Source organism: Vombatus ursinus, unplaced genomic scaffold, assembly GCF_900497805.2.
Source record: "Vombatus ursinus unplaced genomic scaffold, bare-nosed wombat genome assembly UNPS02014839.1, whole genome shotgun sequence".
Classification (NCBI taxonomy): Eukaryota; Metazoa; Chordata; class Mammalia; order Diprotodontia; family Vombatidae; genus Vombatus; species Vombatus ursinus.
Genome location: NW_020954617.1, coordinates 6,032,452 through 6,050,040, shown reverse-complemented (window position 1 = coordinate 6,050,040; position 17,589 = coordinate 6,032,452). Strand labels below are relative to the sequence as shown.

Sequence of the window (17,589 nt, the reverse complement as noted above, 5' to 3'; positions counted from 1 at the left end):
TATTTAAGGTGAAGCAGTTCTGAAACAAATAGTTAGTTGTCCTTCCTGAATGTCAATTTTTTTCTCTAATGGCAGGTGAAGTGACTCCCCTTAAGTTAGAAAGTAAGTAGTAGATCCAAGTTTCCAACAACCTAAGTTCCCTGAACCTACTCCAGTGCTTTCTATTATACTACCTTGCCTCCCAAACCTCATGTTATCCTATGACTTCCCACTTTATCTTTCTTTTCTGTTTTTCAAATATTTACATGATTACAAACACAGACAGCAGAGAACAAGGAACAAATGAGAGAATAAACTGATTGGGTAAGGTCTGCTTGAAGCTGGGCTTTTCCTATCAGAATTATGATCCCAGAACAGTAGTAATAAGAAACATTTTAGGGGAATAATTTCTTCTGGTTATAGTCTGTAGAGATTGGTAGCTGCATCTAACAACATGGAATCACTTGAACCAACAGAACAAATGACCAACCTAAAAGTCTTTTCCTGTGTTCTTGAGTGAAAGATAAGAAACAGATATAATATATAAAAATGAAAATTTAGCATTCACCAAGTGGAAAGTTGTGGTGTCTGTCTTATTTAATAGGGCAAACACTACTCTCTCGGTTCTCCTCCTACCTGCCTTATATTTTCTCCGAGTTCTCTTCTAGCTCATCATCCATATCATGCCTCCTAACTGTGAGTGTTTCCAAGAGGGTCACAGACCCTATTATCTTTTCCCTCTATATGCTTTCTCTTGGTAACCCTATCAGCTCCCATGAATTTAATTATTATCTCTATATAGATGTTTCATAATGGTGTAGTAGTAGTAGTAGTAGTAGTAGTAGTAGTAGTAGTAGTAGTAGTAGTAGAAGAAGAAGTAATAGTGGCAATTTCCCAGGTCCAAAGAAATTTTTCTGTAAGTGATAACAATAGTGCTAATATTGTCCTAGGATGTATAAAGTTAGGATGAGTTCTGCTTCTGACATTGCTTAAATAAAGATTTACTTGCTTCTAGCAGAAAATATTATTCAGCTTTTTAACCAGATACCCTGCCTTCCCAACCTGCTACAAGGCCATTTACTTGCAGAAACTTTTAACCTATGAACAGGATTATTTCTACCCTAAGAGAAAAACGGAATTCCCAGTTGGCTCAAATTGTAGAGTGTCAACCAGTTTCCTATGGAAAAGTACCAGGCACTGGAGAGAACAGGGGTGGGAGGAGGAAATATTTAAATGTAGAAACAAGAAAGATTGATGCTGATCCCTCAAGTGAATATGAGGAGAACCCACTGAGAAGAACTAGGGCTTCTTTAGGGACTGTAAACACATCAAAGGAAATTCCTAATCTGATGTTCTTCAAGATACTAGGAAGTAGTACTTCCTAGATAAGGGCAAGAAAATTCTTCCCATGAGAATACATTAAGGTGTAGGGTCTCCAAGCAGAAGTCCTCCAGTGACTAATGAAGAGTTAGTGGGAGGGCAGTGGGTCTGCCTTGCCAAATTGTGTGACTCGGCTTCCCTACATCTCCTCCTGGCCTACTTCTGAGAAAAAGAGACTGTGAGTATTATCTGCTGTTGAATGCGGCCCAAGTCCTTGTTTATTGAGGGTAGCTTTTCGGCAAGTGCCCCTTTGCCCATAGCAAAATGCATGGGAGGGTTATGATGCTATTAGAAGCTTCTGTTAAAACCTTACTTCTCAAAGAAAGAACCTTTCCAGTTCCAAAATCTGTGTTCCTACGATCCAAGATACATCTTTCTATCCATAGAGAAAAGAATAACTTCAGGATAAACTTTACCATGCTAATATCTTATCTGGAACAAAGAAACCAAATATATTTAAACTTTCCCTTGTTCAAAATCCTACCCATTGTAGGAGCCCCCTGGGATGTCTCCTTCTAGAGACTTAAATGATACTTTAAGATTTTACACTTTACGACTTACACTTCAGTCTAGAAACATTTATGCAATCCAATATAGATAGGCAGAGTGGAACTTGGTGGCTGGCTTGGTGGGAAGTAGTGGTAGCAGGTCAAAGCACTTTAAGAATGGTTCTGTAGGCCTGACCAAATCATAATTTAACATCCTGTGTAGAATCTAGATTACTTGGGCCAAAGAGGCTAATCTTTGATACTATCAGTCAGCATTCGGAGTGAGTACATTGTAAAAGTTGAAACTGAAATTCCTTCTTCTTTGCTACCTAATGACATAAAGTTCAGAAAGTAAAACTCTCTCTTTGAATTTTTCTGAAGGGATGATGGAAATGGGGAGATGAGGAAGAGAATGCTGTAAATGAGAAAATGTTAAATTGAAGTAAACTGATACATTATCTAGAATGGTATTTATGATAGCTAGCATTTATGCAGCACTTTAAGGTTTGCAAAGTGCTTTATATATTTTAACTCATTTGTTCCTCTCAACAATCCTGTAAGGTAGATTTTATTATTATCCCCATCTTACAGATAAGGAAACTAAGGTTGAGAAAGGATAAATGTCACCCAGGGTCACATAACTAGCATCTAAGACAGGATTTGAACTCAGTTCTTCCTTATCATATTTACCAAACATTATCATAGACAACAGGAAGAACTCTGAAGATCTGTGAGGTTCTTCTCTAATGGTTAAAACTTTGTTGTAGAGTAATAGATTGTCAGCATTCTATCATGTAAAGATAGGAATTGAAGAAGAGTATTTCCTACTTAATGTCCAAAGTTTTATGGAAAAAAAAAAAAAAACTAAGCTAAGGGGGAAAAAAAGTTGAGTTACACATTTTCTTCTTTCTCCTTCTGAAGTACCACTTCAGTTGTTCTGCCCTTTACTGTAAAGAGTTGGTTTTTCTAAATGTCCACAGCAGAAAATCCATAAGGCTTCACTAGAATGGCAACTGGCTATTATCTCAAAAAGCTCCCTAGATAAGAAATTTCATGGTAACTAACAAAATCTGACATTGAATTCCTTCCTAGGACCAGGTTTCTTTGGTGAAGAAGGCAATATAATGGCTAAATCAGTGTAAATGTTTAAAACACTACTTCCTGAATCAAGAAGAATATAATTCTTTAATAAAGGCCTTTGAAAGTACTTTATTATGAAATAATGAATACAGTGAGTGCTCTAAAAGTCACTCAGCCCCAAGAAAGGCCAATAAACAGTGGTCATAATAAGTTCACCAAGATGGAGCTTCCTTATGACAGAACTGGAAAACTAGTAAATGGGGTTAAAGTCCAGTAAGAACTTAAGGTTTTGAGTAAATGTGCTCAGTAGGTGAGACAGCAGGACCTTATTCCTATAGCAATAATAGTTACTGGAAAACTTTTATTGATCCATTTTTTGAAAAATGCTGATCTACTTATATACAATGGAATCCTTCCCTAAGGTCCCTTGAAAGACACCCACTGGTTAATTCCTCAAAGCAGACTCTCCTGAGGAAGAAAGGGACTCCCTCTGGCTTTTCAAGCTAGAAAGTTTACACTAAAATAAATAAATAACAGGATCAAAATTCCCAAGTTAGTAGTTTATTTTTACCCTAAAACATACTAAACTAAACTTGAGTTAGGAAAAAACAAGAATGTGTCTCCGTCCAAAATTGAAAACTTGCCCCCTCCTACTTCTCTATGGCAATATGTTAATAAAAATTGAAGCTAGTTATTGAGGATGATTGGATGAATACATTGGAAGGCTGGAAACAGAGACTCATTGAAGGAAAAGAAAAAGTGGGGTATGGGGGGAGGGGTACTTACCTAATCTACTCAAACACTGAGAACCTCCCCAGTATTTAGATTCTAAGAATCAAGCATAATACAGTACAAACTGTGCATAATGAATATTCTTTCAGTATACAGACGGTAAGTACTTTCGTTGATAGAAAATATCATAGTAAATATAATAGCTTAATAAATTCGTCTTGATTGGCTGCTTAGTGCTTTGGATCCATTTTCAATTAAAAAAAATTACATGAACTATAAATCATGTTCTATTTGATAGTTTAACTATTTCCGAGAAATATACTACGTGAGAGGGATCACTTGGGTGTTTGGAGCTGTCCAAACAAAATGTATCAATATAAATTATTTGAATTTTAAAACAACATACTGATTTCTTCTAGGTTCAGCAATACAAGCTTATGATTAATTTGTACATTTGGGTTAAACTCCTATTTGTCCACAGGAAATTACATTTACCAGACACATTGTTAATTCCAGGTTTACTTCAGTACCTGGGATACAAGTTGGCTTTAAGAAATAATCATTGATAAGGAGGTTGAGAACAAAAGCCGCTCAGTGGAAAATCTGAGGAAAGTTCAATCCAGATACTTTAGAAGGGGTGAGGGGTGGTGGTGGTGGTTCTTTTAGGTTCTAATTTTCTCTCACTTGTTCCTTCTTTCACTCAGTGAGGAATAAATTGAACCTCAATGCTAGAATTGCAGTGCAAAGCAAGTGATGTAAATGTAACTCAAATACATCTCCAGAAACGTCCCCAACCCATCAAAGACGCCAATACAAACACCACCAGCCAGGTATAGACTTGTTGATACAATCCTAGAGCCTCCCCCATGGCCAGGAAAGAGGTTTAACCCAACAAATGGGAAATAAGCAGAACAATGAACAGACTCCATCTTAAGTTCCTTCAAATAGGTTACAATAGTTTACTACATATCCTGGCAAGGGCTAAGTAATCATTTCCACCTGTCAGGAATGATGTCCCTACCTTTCCTCAAGAAGGAAAAGCAAAGTAGCCAAAAGACTCACCATCCAATCAGGCACAGCAAAAGCAGAGGGAGTGCCTGCATTACCGTCCCACTTCTCCATGATGTAGGCTTGAGCAGCTAAAATGTGTCCTGATGAAGAATGGAAATAGGTTTTGGATATGCCAAACACCTAGTTATTCAAGAGGTTCAAAACAGCAGCTCTGACTGCACCCCTGTCCTTCCCACAGAGGTTTCCAATTCAAATGAAGCTAATTAGATAATTGCCAGACAAGTAATAAATAGGCTGCTTCACTGGCCAAAGGTTTCTGCTTTAGATTTAAATCCAGGGCCAGATGCAAGGTTCCAAACCCAGGGACTGTTCTTCCCACAAGAAACTTGCCCAATGCAACCCAAACACTCTGCCCCACCCCGCCCAGAGCTTACTTTCTGCCGCAAAACAATGCCCAGTTGTCCGGCGCCTGCCTCCTTTTTTTCCTGGGTGTCACTTCTCCCCCGCCCCTTAGGACACGTCACTGGAAGAGCTAATACCAAGATCAATAAGGATCAAGGTCATCAAGGCACTCTCACTTCTCAAGAGCTACTCAGTTTGGGTTGGTGTGGCAAATAAGCAGCCTCCTTGAAATAAGCAAGTGTGTTCCAGTTAACAATGAAATTCAAAATGTCCTGAAGAAGGTAATGATGCCCACACCTGCTCACACCAAGGCCTTGACACCCAAACTGGGTATCTCTCAAGTTAACTTTAGATGGGAAGGGAGCCACAGACAGAGTCGGGGAAGCTTTGTGGCAAGATCCAGGAATGTAGCAGGTTTTAGAAAAGTATGGTGGGATTTTAATACCACAACACCCTCTGCTGGCTCCTTTAGCTACCTACACACAAGCAGCCTGGCTCTCAGCTACGGATAATGCCGCAAGCATAGCCTGCCCTCTTTGACTGAGGCGTTACAGGAAGCAGAACAGCTTTGGGGAAACAGAGCCTCCAAATTAAAACTAGTATTGTTTTCAAGTGACTAGGTTACTCAACACTGGTTTTTTGTTAGTTATGCCAAGTTTCAGAGAGAAAAAGCACTTCCATATAGCAGAGAATGTACCATAATTTCCAGAGGCTCTATTCGTCTATAATAGTCTTTTTTTTTTTTGTGGGGGTGGGGCTAGGCAACGGGGTTAAGTGATTTGCCCAGGGTCACACAGCTAGTAAGTGTCAAGTGTCTGAGGCTGGATTTGAACTCAGGTCCTTCTGACTTCAGTGATGGTGTTCTATCACTGTGTCAGCTAGATGCACCCTCACCCTCTATAATAGTCTTTTCCACAACTCTCCAACACAAGTTTTCATTCTGCAAATTTTAAAAGTAATCGAGTAACAAGACACCTAGGGGAAAAGTCATATAATCCATTATTTTCGGTTCACTCATTTCTAAAAGACGTTATCATAGAAGAATTCCAAAAAACTGCCCCCATAAATGCTTTGGGGGCCAGGAACTCTCCACAATACCCAGGATTGTATACCATTTCCCTGGGACTAAAGCAACCTACAAATATCAAGAGTAGTTGCATGATACATTCATCTTCTGGGCCCTCATCTGTAGGAGAAGTCTGGATAGGCTGGGGCTGGGGCTAGCATGGTGTCAGTTTAAGGGGAAGGTAGCTATTATAGAGTGTTAGAGAGCAGTGTGGAAATGTCTGGCCTTCGGGTTCTAGGCTGAGTAGGGAGGCAAAAGAACCTAGAGGGGAGGCACTAGAGTGGGAGGGTAAAAAAAGGGTCATAATGCAGGCAAAGAGTAAGTATGAATAGCTGTAAGAAAATTATGGTCATATAGGAAACTCCAATTTGGAGACAGTGGAGGTAGAAGAATTCTGTTTGAATGAGAAAGAATTTGTGGCTATGCTGATGAGTAGTTCTGGAATAGAGGAGACATGAAGTTCTATTGGAGTTAAGACAGCAAAAGAACTATAAAGTCAGGGTCTCAGCTTTGCCTAGGGCTAGGGCCCAGCTTGTTACTCCACCTATAATACTAAAATACACACACTCTCCCCACCTATTGAAATCCTTCAAAGCCCAGCTGGGGTTTTAAAAAAAAATGCCGGTTTAATCCTTTAAGTCTAACTCCTTCACAGTCTGTAATTACCTTTTCCCTGCCCCACATCACACAGCATGTTATTTCTACTCTTCTCATAGATTTCTGTATTACATTTGTGTGTGTATTATTTGCCTCTAAACAAATTCAACAAACATTTATTAAGTACCTATGTTCAGGGCACTATACTGGGATCTGGGAAAACAAACTAAAGAAGATGATTGGGGGAAAGGTAGAAAGTTGATCTTTAGCATAAGCTGAGAGTGGCTGAAACAAAGATACTGAGAGAGAGGGCAGGATAAAACCGGGAGGTGGGAGGGATAGTTATTACTTTGGATGACTTTTGAGTTAAGAGTCTTCTACAACATTATATAAACATCCTAAGATAAGAGATTGTGCCTTAATGTAGGAGCTCTGGCAGCTTCTAACCAAAGCAAGACATGCATGTACACATAGCAGGCATTTCATCAAATACTTTTCGAATGAGTGAATCTTTTACTCTTATCCTGTCTTATCCTATCAAAGTTCCTAATTTTTGTTCCTTAACATCTCTCCCATGCAATCTTGTCCTTTTCATTCCCAGTCTGATCACCCTGGTTCAGGCTTATTCCAGTAACTGATTGTCTGTCTCAATTTGGAAAATTCATCTCTTTCCAAACTTTCTTCCATAGCACTCATCCCCCACCCCTCCCCTGGCATTGTTCCCTTTGGTGCTTTCATTCTGGTTTTAAAATAATTTTTAGCTCTTTAAAAAAAAAATCCTTGCTTCATTTCTTCCAGGAATTCTGGCTGAACTTGTACTTAAGCTGTGTTTTCCTTTGTAGCTTGGCTTATAGATGTTTTGGAGTCATTCCGTTCTTCTGGGTTTGTGCCTTGAACATCCCTCTCAACAGAATAGCTCTTTAGGACAGGATTCCTTTTTTGTTTGTTTATTCTTCCAGTCTACTTCCTGAATTCAGACTTTATATTAGGGCCAGGTTCTGTGCACTTCTGGGTAGTCAACTAGTATTTGTTAAACCTACGGGGCAGGTACTGTGCTAAGCACTGGGGATATTTAAAAAAAAAAAAAAAAGGTTAAAAAAAAGTCCCTGATCACAAGGAGCTCATAGTCTAATGAGGGAGGCAACATGCTAACAACTAATAAGATATAAGTTAATAACTAGTAAGATAGAGAATAAAATATATAAAAGATAAATGAGGGGTAGCTTCAGTGGGAAGGCACTAACATTAAGAAGGACTGGAGGGGCAGCTAGGTGGCGCAGTGGATAGAATACCAGCCCTGAAGTCAGGAGGACCTGAGTTCAAATTCAGTCTCAGACCAGACACTTGGCACGTACTAGCTGTGTGACCTTGGGCAAGTCACTTAACCTCAATTGCCTAAAAACAAAACAAACAAAAAAAGAAGAAGAAGGAGGAGGAGGAGGAGGAGGACTGGGAAAGACTTCTTGTAAAAGGTGGGACTTTAATTGAGACTTGAAGGAAGCCAGGGAAGTTAGGAGACAGAGATGAAGAAGGAAAGTATCCCAGGCATGGAAAGCAAGTGAAAATGCCTAGAGCAGGGAGATGGAATATCTAGTTCAAAGAAAAGCAAGAAGGTCAGGAACACTGGATTCCAGAGTAGACAAGAGGGGAGGAGAGAAGACTAGAAAATTAGAAAGCTGTAAGGTTATGAAGAGCTTCAAAAGCCAAACAGAGAATCTTCTATTTGATTCTGGAGGCAACAGGGAGCTACTGCAGCTGATTGAATGGGGGAAGGTAGGAAAACGGTCAGACCTGGGCTTTAGGTCTGTCAATTTGACAGCTGAATAGAGGATGGATTGGAGTAGGGAGAGACTTCAGGTAGACAGACCAACCAGCAGACCACTTCAGTGGTTCAGGAGTGAAGTGATATAATACAAGGGTGGCTACAGTGTCGGAGAAAAGGAAAGAAGAATGTCTGGGCTGAGCTTTTGTCCTCCTGGGTCCTTCTGCTGCTTTCTTTGCTGTTGTGTTACTCCAGGATCTCAGGGACAACTCAGGCTGGGGAGTACTTTCTATACTCCCAAAGTGGTCTGATCCAAGGCAAAGTCCTATCACAGCACCCCAGTCTGAGTTCTATATTTGATCCAGTTTTGGGTCTGTACAACATTCCTGTTGGTTTGCCCCTTTTTGGTAGTTTTTGCGACATGCTCTATAGTGGCTCCCTTCCTACCAGATTCCCTGTAACTCCATCTCTCTCTTCTAAACTACAAGCCCATATCTCCAAGTGCCTGCATCTCCACCTCAAACTCAACATCTCCTCAACTCTTCATTCTTACTCAACCTTCATAGATAATCAACTGCTAAATCAATGATTCTACCCTCAACATCTCTAGCATTGCCACTTTTTCTCTCCTCACATCACACCTACCTAAAGTCCTTCACCACCTTTCTCCTGTATTACTGTAATAGCCTCTTAAAGTCTCCCTGAATTCAATTTCTTTTTTCTCCAATAAATTTTCCCCAAACTGCCAAATTGATAATGTTGGGGGGGGGGGTTGGGCAATGGGGGTTAAGTGACTTGCACAGGGTCACGTGGCTAGTAAGTGTTATGTGTCTGAGGCTAGATTTGAACTCAGGTCCTCCTAAATCCAGGGCCGGTGCTCTATCCACTGCGCCACCTAGCTTCCCCCCCAAACTGATATTCTTAAGTATGGGTCTGACCACACCACTCTCCTGCTCTGGAAACCACAGTACCTTCCTATTGCCTTTAGAATAAAATACAAACTTCTCTCATGCATTTAAGGCCCTTTCCTGGCTGATTACACAATACTCCCTTCCAAACCCTCAGCTCCAGCAAGAACGGCCTGCTTGCTATTTCTGCTATATACTAGTCTATCTTTTGCCTCTGTACCTTTGCAAGACTGTCCTCCATACCTGGAATGATCTCTTCCCTTACCTCCACCTCTTGGAACCCCTGACTCCCTTCAAGGCTCAGCTCAAGTACAACCTCCTTCAAAGGCCTTTATCTGATTCACCCAGTTGTTAGTGACCTCCAAAAAGGATCTATATATTTTCTACAGATCCTTTAGTTACTATCTGTGAACATGTATAGTCAAATGTAATCTCCTTTGAGAAAAGGGACATATTTGTATCCTAGCACGGTGCCTAACACAAAGTTAAGTGTTTAAAAAATGTTGGCTAATTGATAAGGTTTTCTCCTGGTTCTAATCTTACCCATCTGGCTACTCCTTTTCAATTTCCTTAAGCTGGATCATTACCCATGTCTTGTCCTAATAGTAGATACCCTATACTCTGTCCCAGGCCTTTTTCCCCACCTCTCTCTTAATGATTTAATCAGCTCCCATGAGTTCAATTATCTTAATGCAGAAGACCCAAATTTATATATCTAGTCCAAATTCCTATGCTCCAGTCCTGAATCACCAACTGCCTACTAGACCCTTCTACTTAGATGGTCCACCAGTGTTTCAAACTCACTATATCTAAAATAGAATTCATTCTTCCTCCCAAAACACACATGCTTTCTCCAAACTTTCCTGTGTGAAAAACACCATTGTGTAGTATAGTGGGAAGAATACGTTATTTAGAGCTAGAGGACCTGGGCTCAGACCCCACTTAACCTTTTGTGCCTCAGTTTCCTCATACATAAAATTAGGGGATTGTGCCAGATGACCTCTAAGTTTTTTGCTCTAAGTTCACAACCCTAGTCACCGAGGTTTGAAACCCTGGAGTCATACTTTATTTGTCACTCTTCCTCATTCCCCACAGACGTAAGCAGTTGCCACGTCTTTATAACTCTTCCCTCACAGCATCTCTCTCCTCTTTTGGTCACTACCTCAGTTCCTTGTGTTTCACCTGAAATACTGCAACATCTACTTACATCTAGTCTTTCTCTATCTTCAATCAATTTTTCACAGTTAACAAAATTCTTAAAGCACCGGGTTGACTACAGCAGTTCCCTACTCAAACATTTTCAGTGGTTCCCTATTGTCTCTAAAATACAATAGAAATTTATCACCTTTCACAATCCTGCTCCAGACTCATGTCACATAACTCCCCTCAGCTTTTCAGGTAAACTGACCTAAATGCTATTCTTCCAACTCAGGACCACCTCCTATCCCAATGCCTCTGTATAGGCCTCCATCATTGGACTGTATTCCTGCCTTACCTCTGCCTAATATGATCAGCTTCAAGGCTCAATTTAGGTGCTACCTTCTATGTGAAAGCCTATCCTTTTTTTTTTTAATTGCTATTGTTATCTTTCATGTTTTACATCATCAGAATTTCTTCAAGTATTCCTCCCCCCTACTCCCAGAGTTGTCCCATATAACAAATAGTATTTTTAATATAAAAAGGGAAAAATTTTTTGAAAGTCTGAAAATACGTACATTCTACCACACCCATAGACTCCCCACATCTGTAAATGAGTGAGATAGGGGTGTCTTCTCAGATCTTTTCTTTGGGGTCATGCTTGTTCTCCATAATTTTGCATCATTTGTTTTTGATTGTTCTTGGAAAGCCTTCTCTGATCTTCAAAGTTGTTAGTGCTCTCTTTCTTCAAATCATCTTGCCCTTATTTTCTGTGTAAATGATGAATCTCACCAACAGAATGTAAGTTCCTTGAGGATAAGGACTATTTTGCTATAGTTTCTGTATCAACAGCACTTAGTACGGCACCTTGCACAAGGTAGGTGCTTAATAAATGCTTGTTGAGGGGCAGCTAGGTGGCGCAGTGGATACAGCGCTGGCCCTGAAGTGAGGAGGACCTGAGTTCAAATCCAGCCTCAGACCAAACACTTTACACTTACTAGCTGTGTGACCCTGGGCAAGTCACTTAACCCCAACTGCCTAAAAACAAACAAATAAATGCTTGTTGAATGAATTAACACCAATTAGCACTCCTATCACTTCTCTGACCTTCCTCTGTTCTTCAAATTTGCTAAAAAAGAAAACAAAAGCCCATTTTTAAAAGTGCTCAGCCTTCCTCATTATCTCATTCTGACCTTTGGCATTCTTGAAATATTCTTATACAACTGTACTACACTTTCATATTCATCCTCTCTTACCTGCCCCTATTTCTACCTTCTGTACGTTTTCAAAAAAAAAGAAAAAGTAACAATTAGTTGTTGAGTTTTCTGTGTATCCACATTAGTTCTTTAGACAATTACCTTGTTTCCCTCATCAGAATTATTCCTTTTTGTGTATTTAGAATTTAATTCAAGAGATTTCTGTCCCACTTGGGCTAATTTTCTCTGTATAATTTTAGTATATGGGATCCTATGAGAAGTCTTTGAAATCTGCTCTCCCCAAATTTAAGATGCACATCGGATTATGCTTGGTGTTCCTCACCTTCTCTGTCACAAATTCTAAGATGGAGTGGTCACTTCTCTCCAAGGTTCCCTTCACTTCCACCCCAGCAATCCCCTTGTTGGCAAGAATCAGGTCCAGGATAGAAGTTCCCTTCATTGGTTTTTCCAGCTTTTGAAAGATAAAATTATCACATTAGGCTGGCCAAGAAACTATAAATTGTTCTGCTTTAGGTAGAGATAGAGATAGCATAGACAGATATGAGCAGTTAGGTGGCACAGTAGATGGTGTTCCACTCAGAATCTCGAAGACCTAAGTTCAAACTAGCCATATTAACCTGGCCTGGCAAATCACTTGATGTCTCAGCTTCAGTTTCCTCATCTGAGAGTTCTTGTATCAAACAAGATAACACATATAAAACACTTAGCAAATCATAATGCACTATATAAATGAAATTATTATTATTATAAAATGTCCAGACTTTAGGTTCCCTATCACTACTATATGCTATGCCTCTGTGTCAGGCTTAAGATCTGTTCCCTGAACTAACCAATTTCCTTTTTCAAGTCAAGTGGTCTGTAATACAGGTTGATGACACTATTGACTGACTCCTTTGATCTCCACACAAATAATTTCCATCATGCTCTCCCCCACCTTACCCCCTTCTAGATTTCCTTAAAAGAGTATCTCTGGGATTTACAGGCCAGAGAATCAACAGGATGGAGGACCACACACTTTCCCCAATCCCCACTAACTTTCAGAATTATATACCATATATACAGCAATTACTGTTGAATCCACAGGAAAAAAAAAAAGAGAGAGAGAGAACTTCATACAGCAAAATTCTTATTAACTCAGAGAATGCAAATCCTTAAAGCCAAGTATGCAAATCCTTAAAGGAGATACTTTGCACCCCTCCTCCATCAATTTCAACACTCCCAGAAAGGAATGACCTGTGGGCTTGCATCTTTTTCCTCCCACTTAATAGTATTTTATTTTTTCCAATTACATGTAAAGATAGTTTTCAACATTCACTTTTACAAGATTTTTAGTTTCAAATTTTTTTTCTCCCTCCCTACCCTATCCCCTCCCCAAGACGGCATAAATCTGATATAGACTATACATGTACAATCTAAACATATTTCCATATTAGTCATGTTGTGAAAGAAGAATAAGAACAAAAAGGAAAAACCATGAGAAAGAAACAACAATAAAAAAAAAGAGAAAATAGTATGCTTCGATCTACATTCACATTCCACAGTTCTTTCTCTGAATGTGGACAGCATTTTCCATCACAAGTCTTTTGGAATTGCCTTAGATCATTGCATTGCTGAGAAGAGCTAAATCTGTCAAAGTTGGTCATCACAAAATGTTGCTGTTACTGTGTACAATGTTCTCCTGGTTCAGCTCACTTCACTTAGCATCAGTTCACATAAGTCTTTCCAGGTTTTTCTGAAGGCCACATGCTTATCATTTCTTATAGAACAATAGTTTTCTATTACATTCATATGCTACAACTTGTTCAGCCATTCCCCAATTGATGGGCATCCCCTCAAATTCCAATTCTTTGTGTGGGCTTGTATCTTGAGGCCTATATTGGGATTTACTCTAGGTAACAGAGTGTGCCAGCAAGTTACCTCAGTCTAGGGGCTACCCTCCACACAGCCACAATAAGCAGTTGTAGATTTCGCTCAGTAAAGTGAGGAGGTAAGAGAAAGAATCCAATCTTTGACATATAGCAGCCTTTAGGTTATATACACAAAGCTTCAGGGATTCTATCTACAACACCTCCTCTACCTTTTCCCAACCCTGCAAAACGCAGCAGATGCTGACTTAGCCCAACAAGAAAAAGAAAGGGAAAAAAAAAAGATAAGAACTGAGCTAACTAGAAGGAATTGAGACTGAAACCCAGATAAGGACAGTCTTGTTTTCCCATATCCCACCCTCAAACTACTCAAATCAGAGACCAAAGCTGGGGAAAACTAAATCCCCAAGACAGGAGAAAGCCAAGGCCACTTTGCAGTCCAGCCCAGGGGTATAACCAACATCAGGAAGTGACAGGTATAATATAAAGAAAAAGGACTGAATGACCAAAGATTTAAAGAGGAAGAAAACTCAATAAACCCCAATGCAGAATGCAAGGAGATAAATCAACAGAGAGGATCCTAAAGTCTCATATATGAGGCAGTTGGTGGCACAGCCGATACAGTGATAGACTTGAAGTCAGGAAGACCTGAGTTCAAATTCTACCTCTGACACTTGCTAGCTGTGTGACCCTGAACAAGTCATTTAACTTCTGTTTGCCTCAGTTTCCTCAAAGTAAAATTGGGATAATAGTAGCACCTATCCCATTAGGGTTGTTATGAAAATAAATATTTGTAAAAGCATTTAGAATAGTACCTAGCATATAAAAGGCACTATATAAATGTGTATTCCCTTCTTTTCCCTCCATAAATTACAAGACAAACCAAAGTGAATCAATGCCGATAAAACAGAATGTTATGGAATAGCAAGAGAAAATGAAATAGTAACATGAAATTCTAGAATGGCTTAAAAGAGAAATGAAATCCATAGAAGAAATTAAGAAAGGACATATCACAATTCATAGTTCTTATATTAGAAATTTTTAAGACTCAATTTGGATATTAGAAAAAAATTGAATTTGTGCTATAGTTTCTGCAAAGAAATGAAAGAAAAATGGAGAATATTAGATAAAAAATACTAAGAAAAGAAGCAAAAGGCAATAGTATCAAAAGAACAAATGATCTCTATATAAGACAAAGTTATTGCACTCAAAAAAATGCTATTCATAGAGATAATTTAAGGATCAAGAGTTTCTCAAACAAACATGATTAAAAAAAAAAGTCATCATAAAATAGGAAAGAGCAACATGACTGCCCCAAACTTTGAATGCAGAAACAAAGCACCAATTGAAAAAATTCAGAGATCATCTCCAGGAAAAAAAAAATCCCTACACTTCAAATGCCAAGACACATAGTGTTTAAATTGACTAATTCCAATGACAAATGACAAATTCTGAAAGTAGATATGAGATCTTCAAACATAAAGGAAAATAAATTCAAATAATATAAGATTACTCTGTACCTTCTGAAAACTGGCAAACGGGATGGAATAGAGGATTCTGAAATGTAAAGGAGCTGAAGCTCTAAGCCCAAATGACATACTCTACACACTTGAGCCTAATTATATATGAAAAAGACAAGCATTCAACAAATAAGGCATGAGGTATTCCTACCCCAAAATAATAAAAAACCACAAATATGAGCAAAATATTAAACTTGCAAAGATCTCCAAACAGAAGGTTACAATTATCAAGCAAAGAGTAAGTAATGAAATAAATTACCCCTTATTTAGAGCTTTTTTTTTTTTTAAAGAAAGAATGACCTGGAAAAAAAAAAGAATGACCTGTAGGAGGGGAAAACCCAAAACAAAACAAAACAGAGAGGGATCATCAAAAGACAAAAAACAAATAATGAAGATGTAAGAGACATGTAAAGAAACAGAAGTGAAAGTAGAGGAGTAGAACTGAAGCACCATAAACTAAACCCTACTACTTTCATAACAGGCGAATCAATGTGCTTTGTGGGACAAAATTGCAGAGTGGGAAGGTATAAATGGGAAATCAAGAGGTAGAAGATAGAAGGAATCAATAATGTACCCTTATTAAGTTCATGGATGAATAGCAAAAAGATGGTGACTAATATAGCCTTTCGGGTAAGCTAGGTGATGCAGTGGATAGGGTGCCAGGACTGGAATCAGGAAGAGTAATCATCCTGAGTTCAAATACTGTGTGACCCTAAGTCACTTAACTCTGTTTGCCTCAGTTCTTTATTTGTGAAAAGAGCTGGAGAAGGAAACAGCAAGTCACTCGAGTATCTTTGCTAAGAAAACCCCAAAATGGGATCATGAAGAGTCAGACATGACTGAACAACAACAAACTATAGCCTGTCAGCAAAAAGAAAGACTAAAGGAGAGAGGTGGCAGGAGGGAAGATTCTGAACTAGGAGGATGAAAGGGGAAGGTCTTAATCCAACTGAGGGGAAGGGTGAGTTTCACTGAAGACAATCTCCATTAGGAGTATATTCCTGAAATGAAAGATGGGGCTCATGATGGGTTTAACCTATGGGGAGAAGAAGGTAGGAGACTTTCTTCTGACAAGTGTTGTGTCTTCATGGACAACATCCTGCGCCAGGAAAAAGAACATGAGAGCTTCTAGGGACAGGTAGCACCTAGAAAGACGGGTGGCAGGGGTGGGACAGAAAACAAACATAGTTTCTGAGAAGGTATGACACACTCAATGAAAAAGAGAAGGAAGATCAGATACCAGACTCAATCCAGACTACTGGGGAGGCTGGGGCTGGTGGAACACTGGAGCTTAGAAGTTCTTAGCTGTAGTAGTCTAACCCCAATCAGATATAAACATTTAAAGTATAACACCAATATGGCAACTACCCCATACACACACATCCTGCCAAAGCCGAGACACCACCAGCTTGCTGAAAGGGGCCTAACTGACCCAGTTTGAAAACAGCAGGTCAAAATTTCTGTGCCAGTCAGCAGTGCGCTCTAGGGCATGAGAAGTGGCCAGTGAACTTCCAGTCTAGGCTAAATAGGAAGAATAGCACTTGCAGTTCTCAAACTACACTATAAAGTAATAATAGTTTAAAAAAAGCAAATGAACACTGAGTACTAGTTTAAAAATAGAAGGGTAGATCAATGGAACAGATTAGTCAAGAAAGGATCAGAAATAATTGAATTCAAAAATCAAAGGACATAAATTAGCTAACAGAGAACTGTTTTTGATAAGAATTACTGTGAAAACTAGAAAGCAGTTTGACTGCTTTTAGACCAATACCTTATACTACATACTACAATAAATTCAAAATGTTTGTGTAACCTGAATATTAAGGGTCATATAAAAAAATCAGAAGACAAGTGAATCATATAGCTTTCACAGCTATGACTAGAAGGTAAATTCTTAACCGAATAAGGGTTAGAGGGTATTATAAGATAAAATAAATAATTCCTATTTCACATCTTTGAAAAGCTTTTGAATAAACTAAATCAATGCAAGTATAATATGAAGGGAAGTAGTCAACTGGGGAAAAACTCTGTATTAAATACCTTTAATAAAGGTCTGCTCGAAATCACTAATAAGGGAAATGCAAATCAAAACAACCTCACACCAACCAAACTGGCAACCATGACAAAAGATATAAATAGTCAATGTTGGAGGGATTGTGGTACACTGGTGCATTCTTAGTGAATGCATCCAACCATTCTGAAAAGAAATTTGGACGTAGGCAAAGAAAATGACTCAAATGTCCATGCCCTTTGACTCAGGTTTTATTGTTAGGCATAAACCCTACGCAGGCCAATAACTAAAAAGAAAGGACCAACAAACACCAAGATATTTATAGCATATATAACTTTCTTGTGGCAGCAAAGAATTGGAAACCAAGTAGATGCTCATTAATTGGGGGAATAGCTAAACAAATTCTAGTATATGAATACAATGGAATATTACTT

General features: G+C 38.9%; 1 protein-coding gene across 7 annotated transcripts in view; it reads right to left on the bottom strand.

Moving 5' to 3' along the window:
* AHCYL2 (adenosylhomocysteinase like 2) overlaps positions 1 to 17,589 on the bottom strand; it is a 150,830-nt gene that overhangs the window by 43,184 nt on the left and 90,057 nt on the right. For 2 of the 7 annotated variants that reach the window (XM_027840187.1, XM_027840189.1), the window contains exon 1: positions 4,722 to 4,888. The exons of 4 other annotated variants lie outside the window; for them this stretch is intronic. In XM_027840187.1, the coding sequence (XP_027695988.1) occupies positions 4,722 to 4,781 (60 nt within the window). In that variant the 5' untranslated portion in view covers positions 4,782 to 4,888. Of the gene's footprint in view, positions 1 to 4,721; positions 4,889 to 12,081; positions 12,211 to 17,589 lie in introns of those variants that run through there. One more of the 7 variants, XM_027840190.1, reaches the window with a different exon arrangement.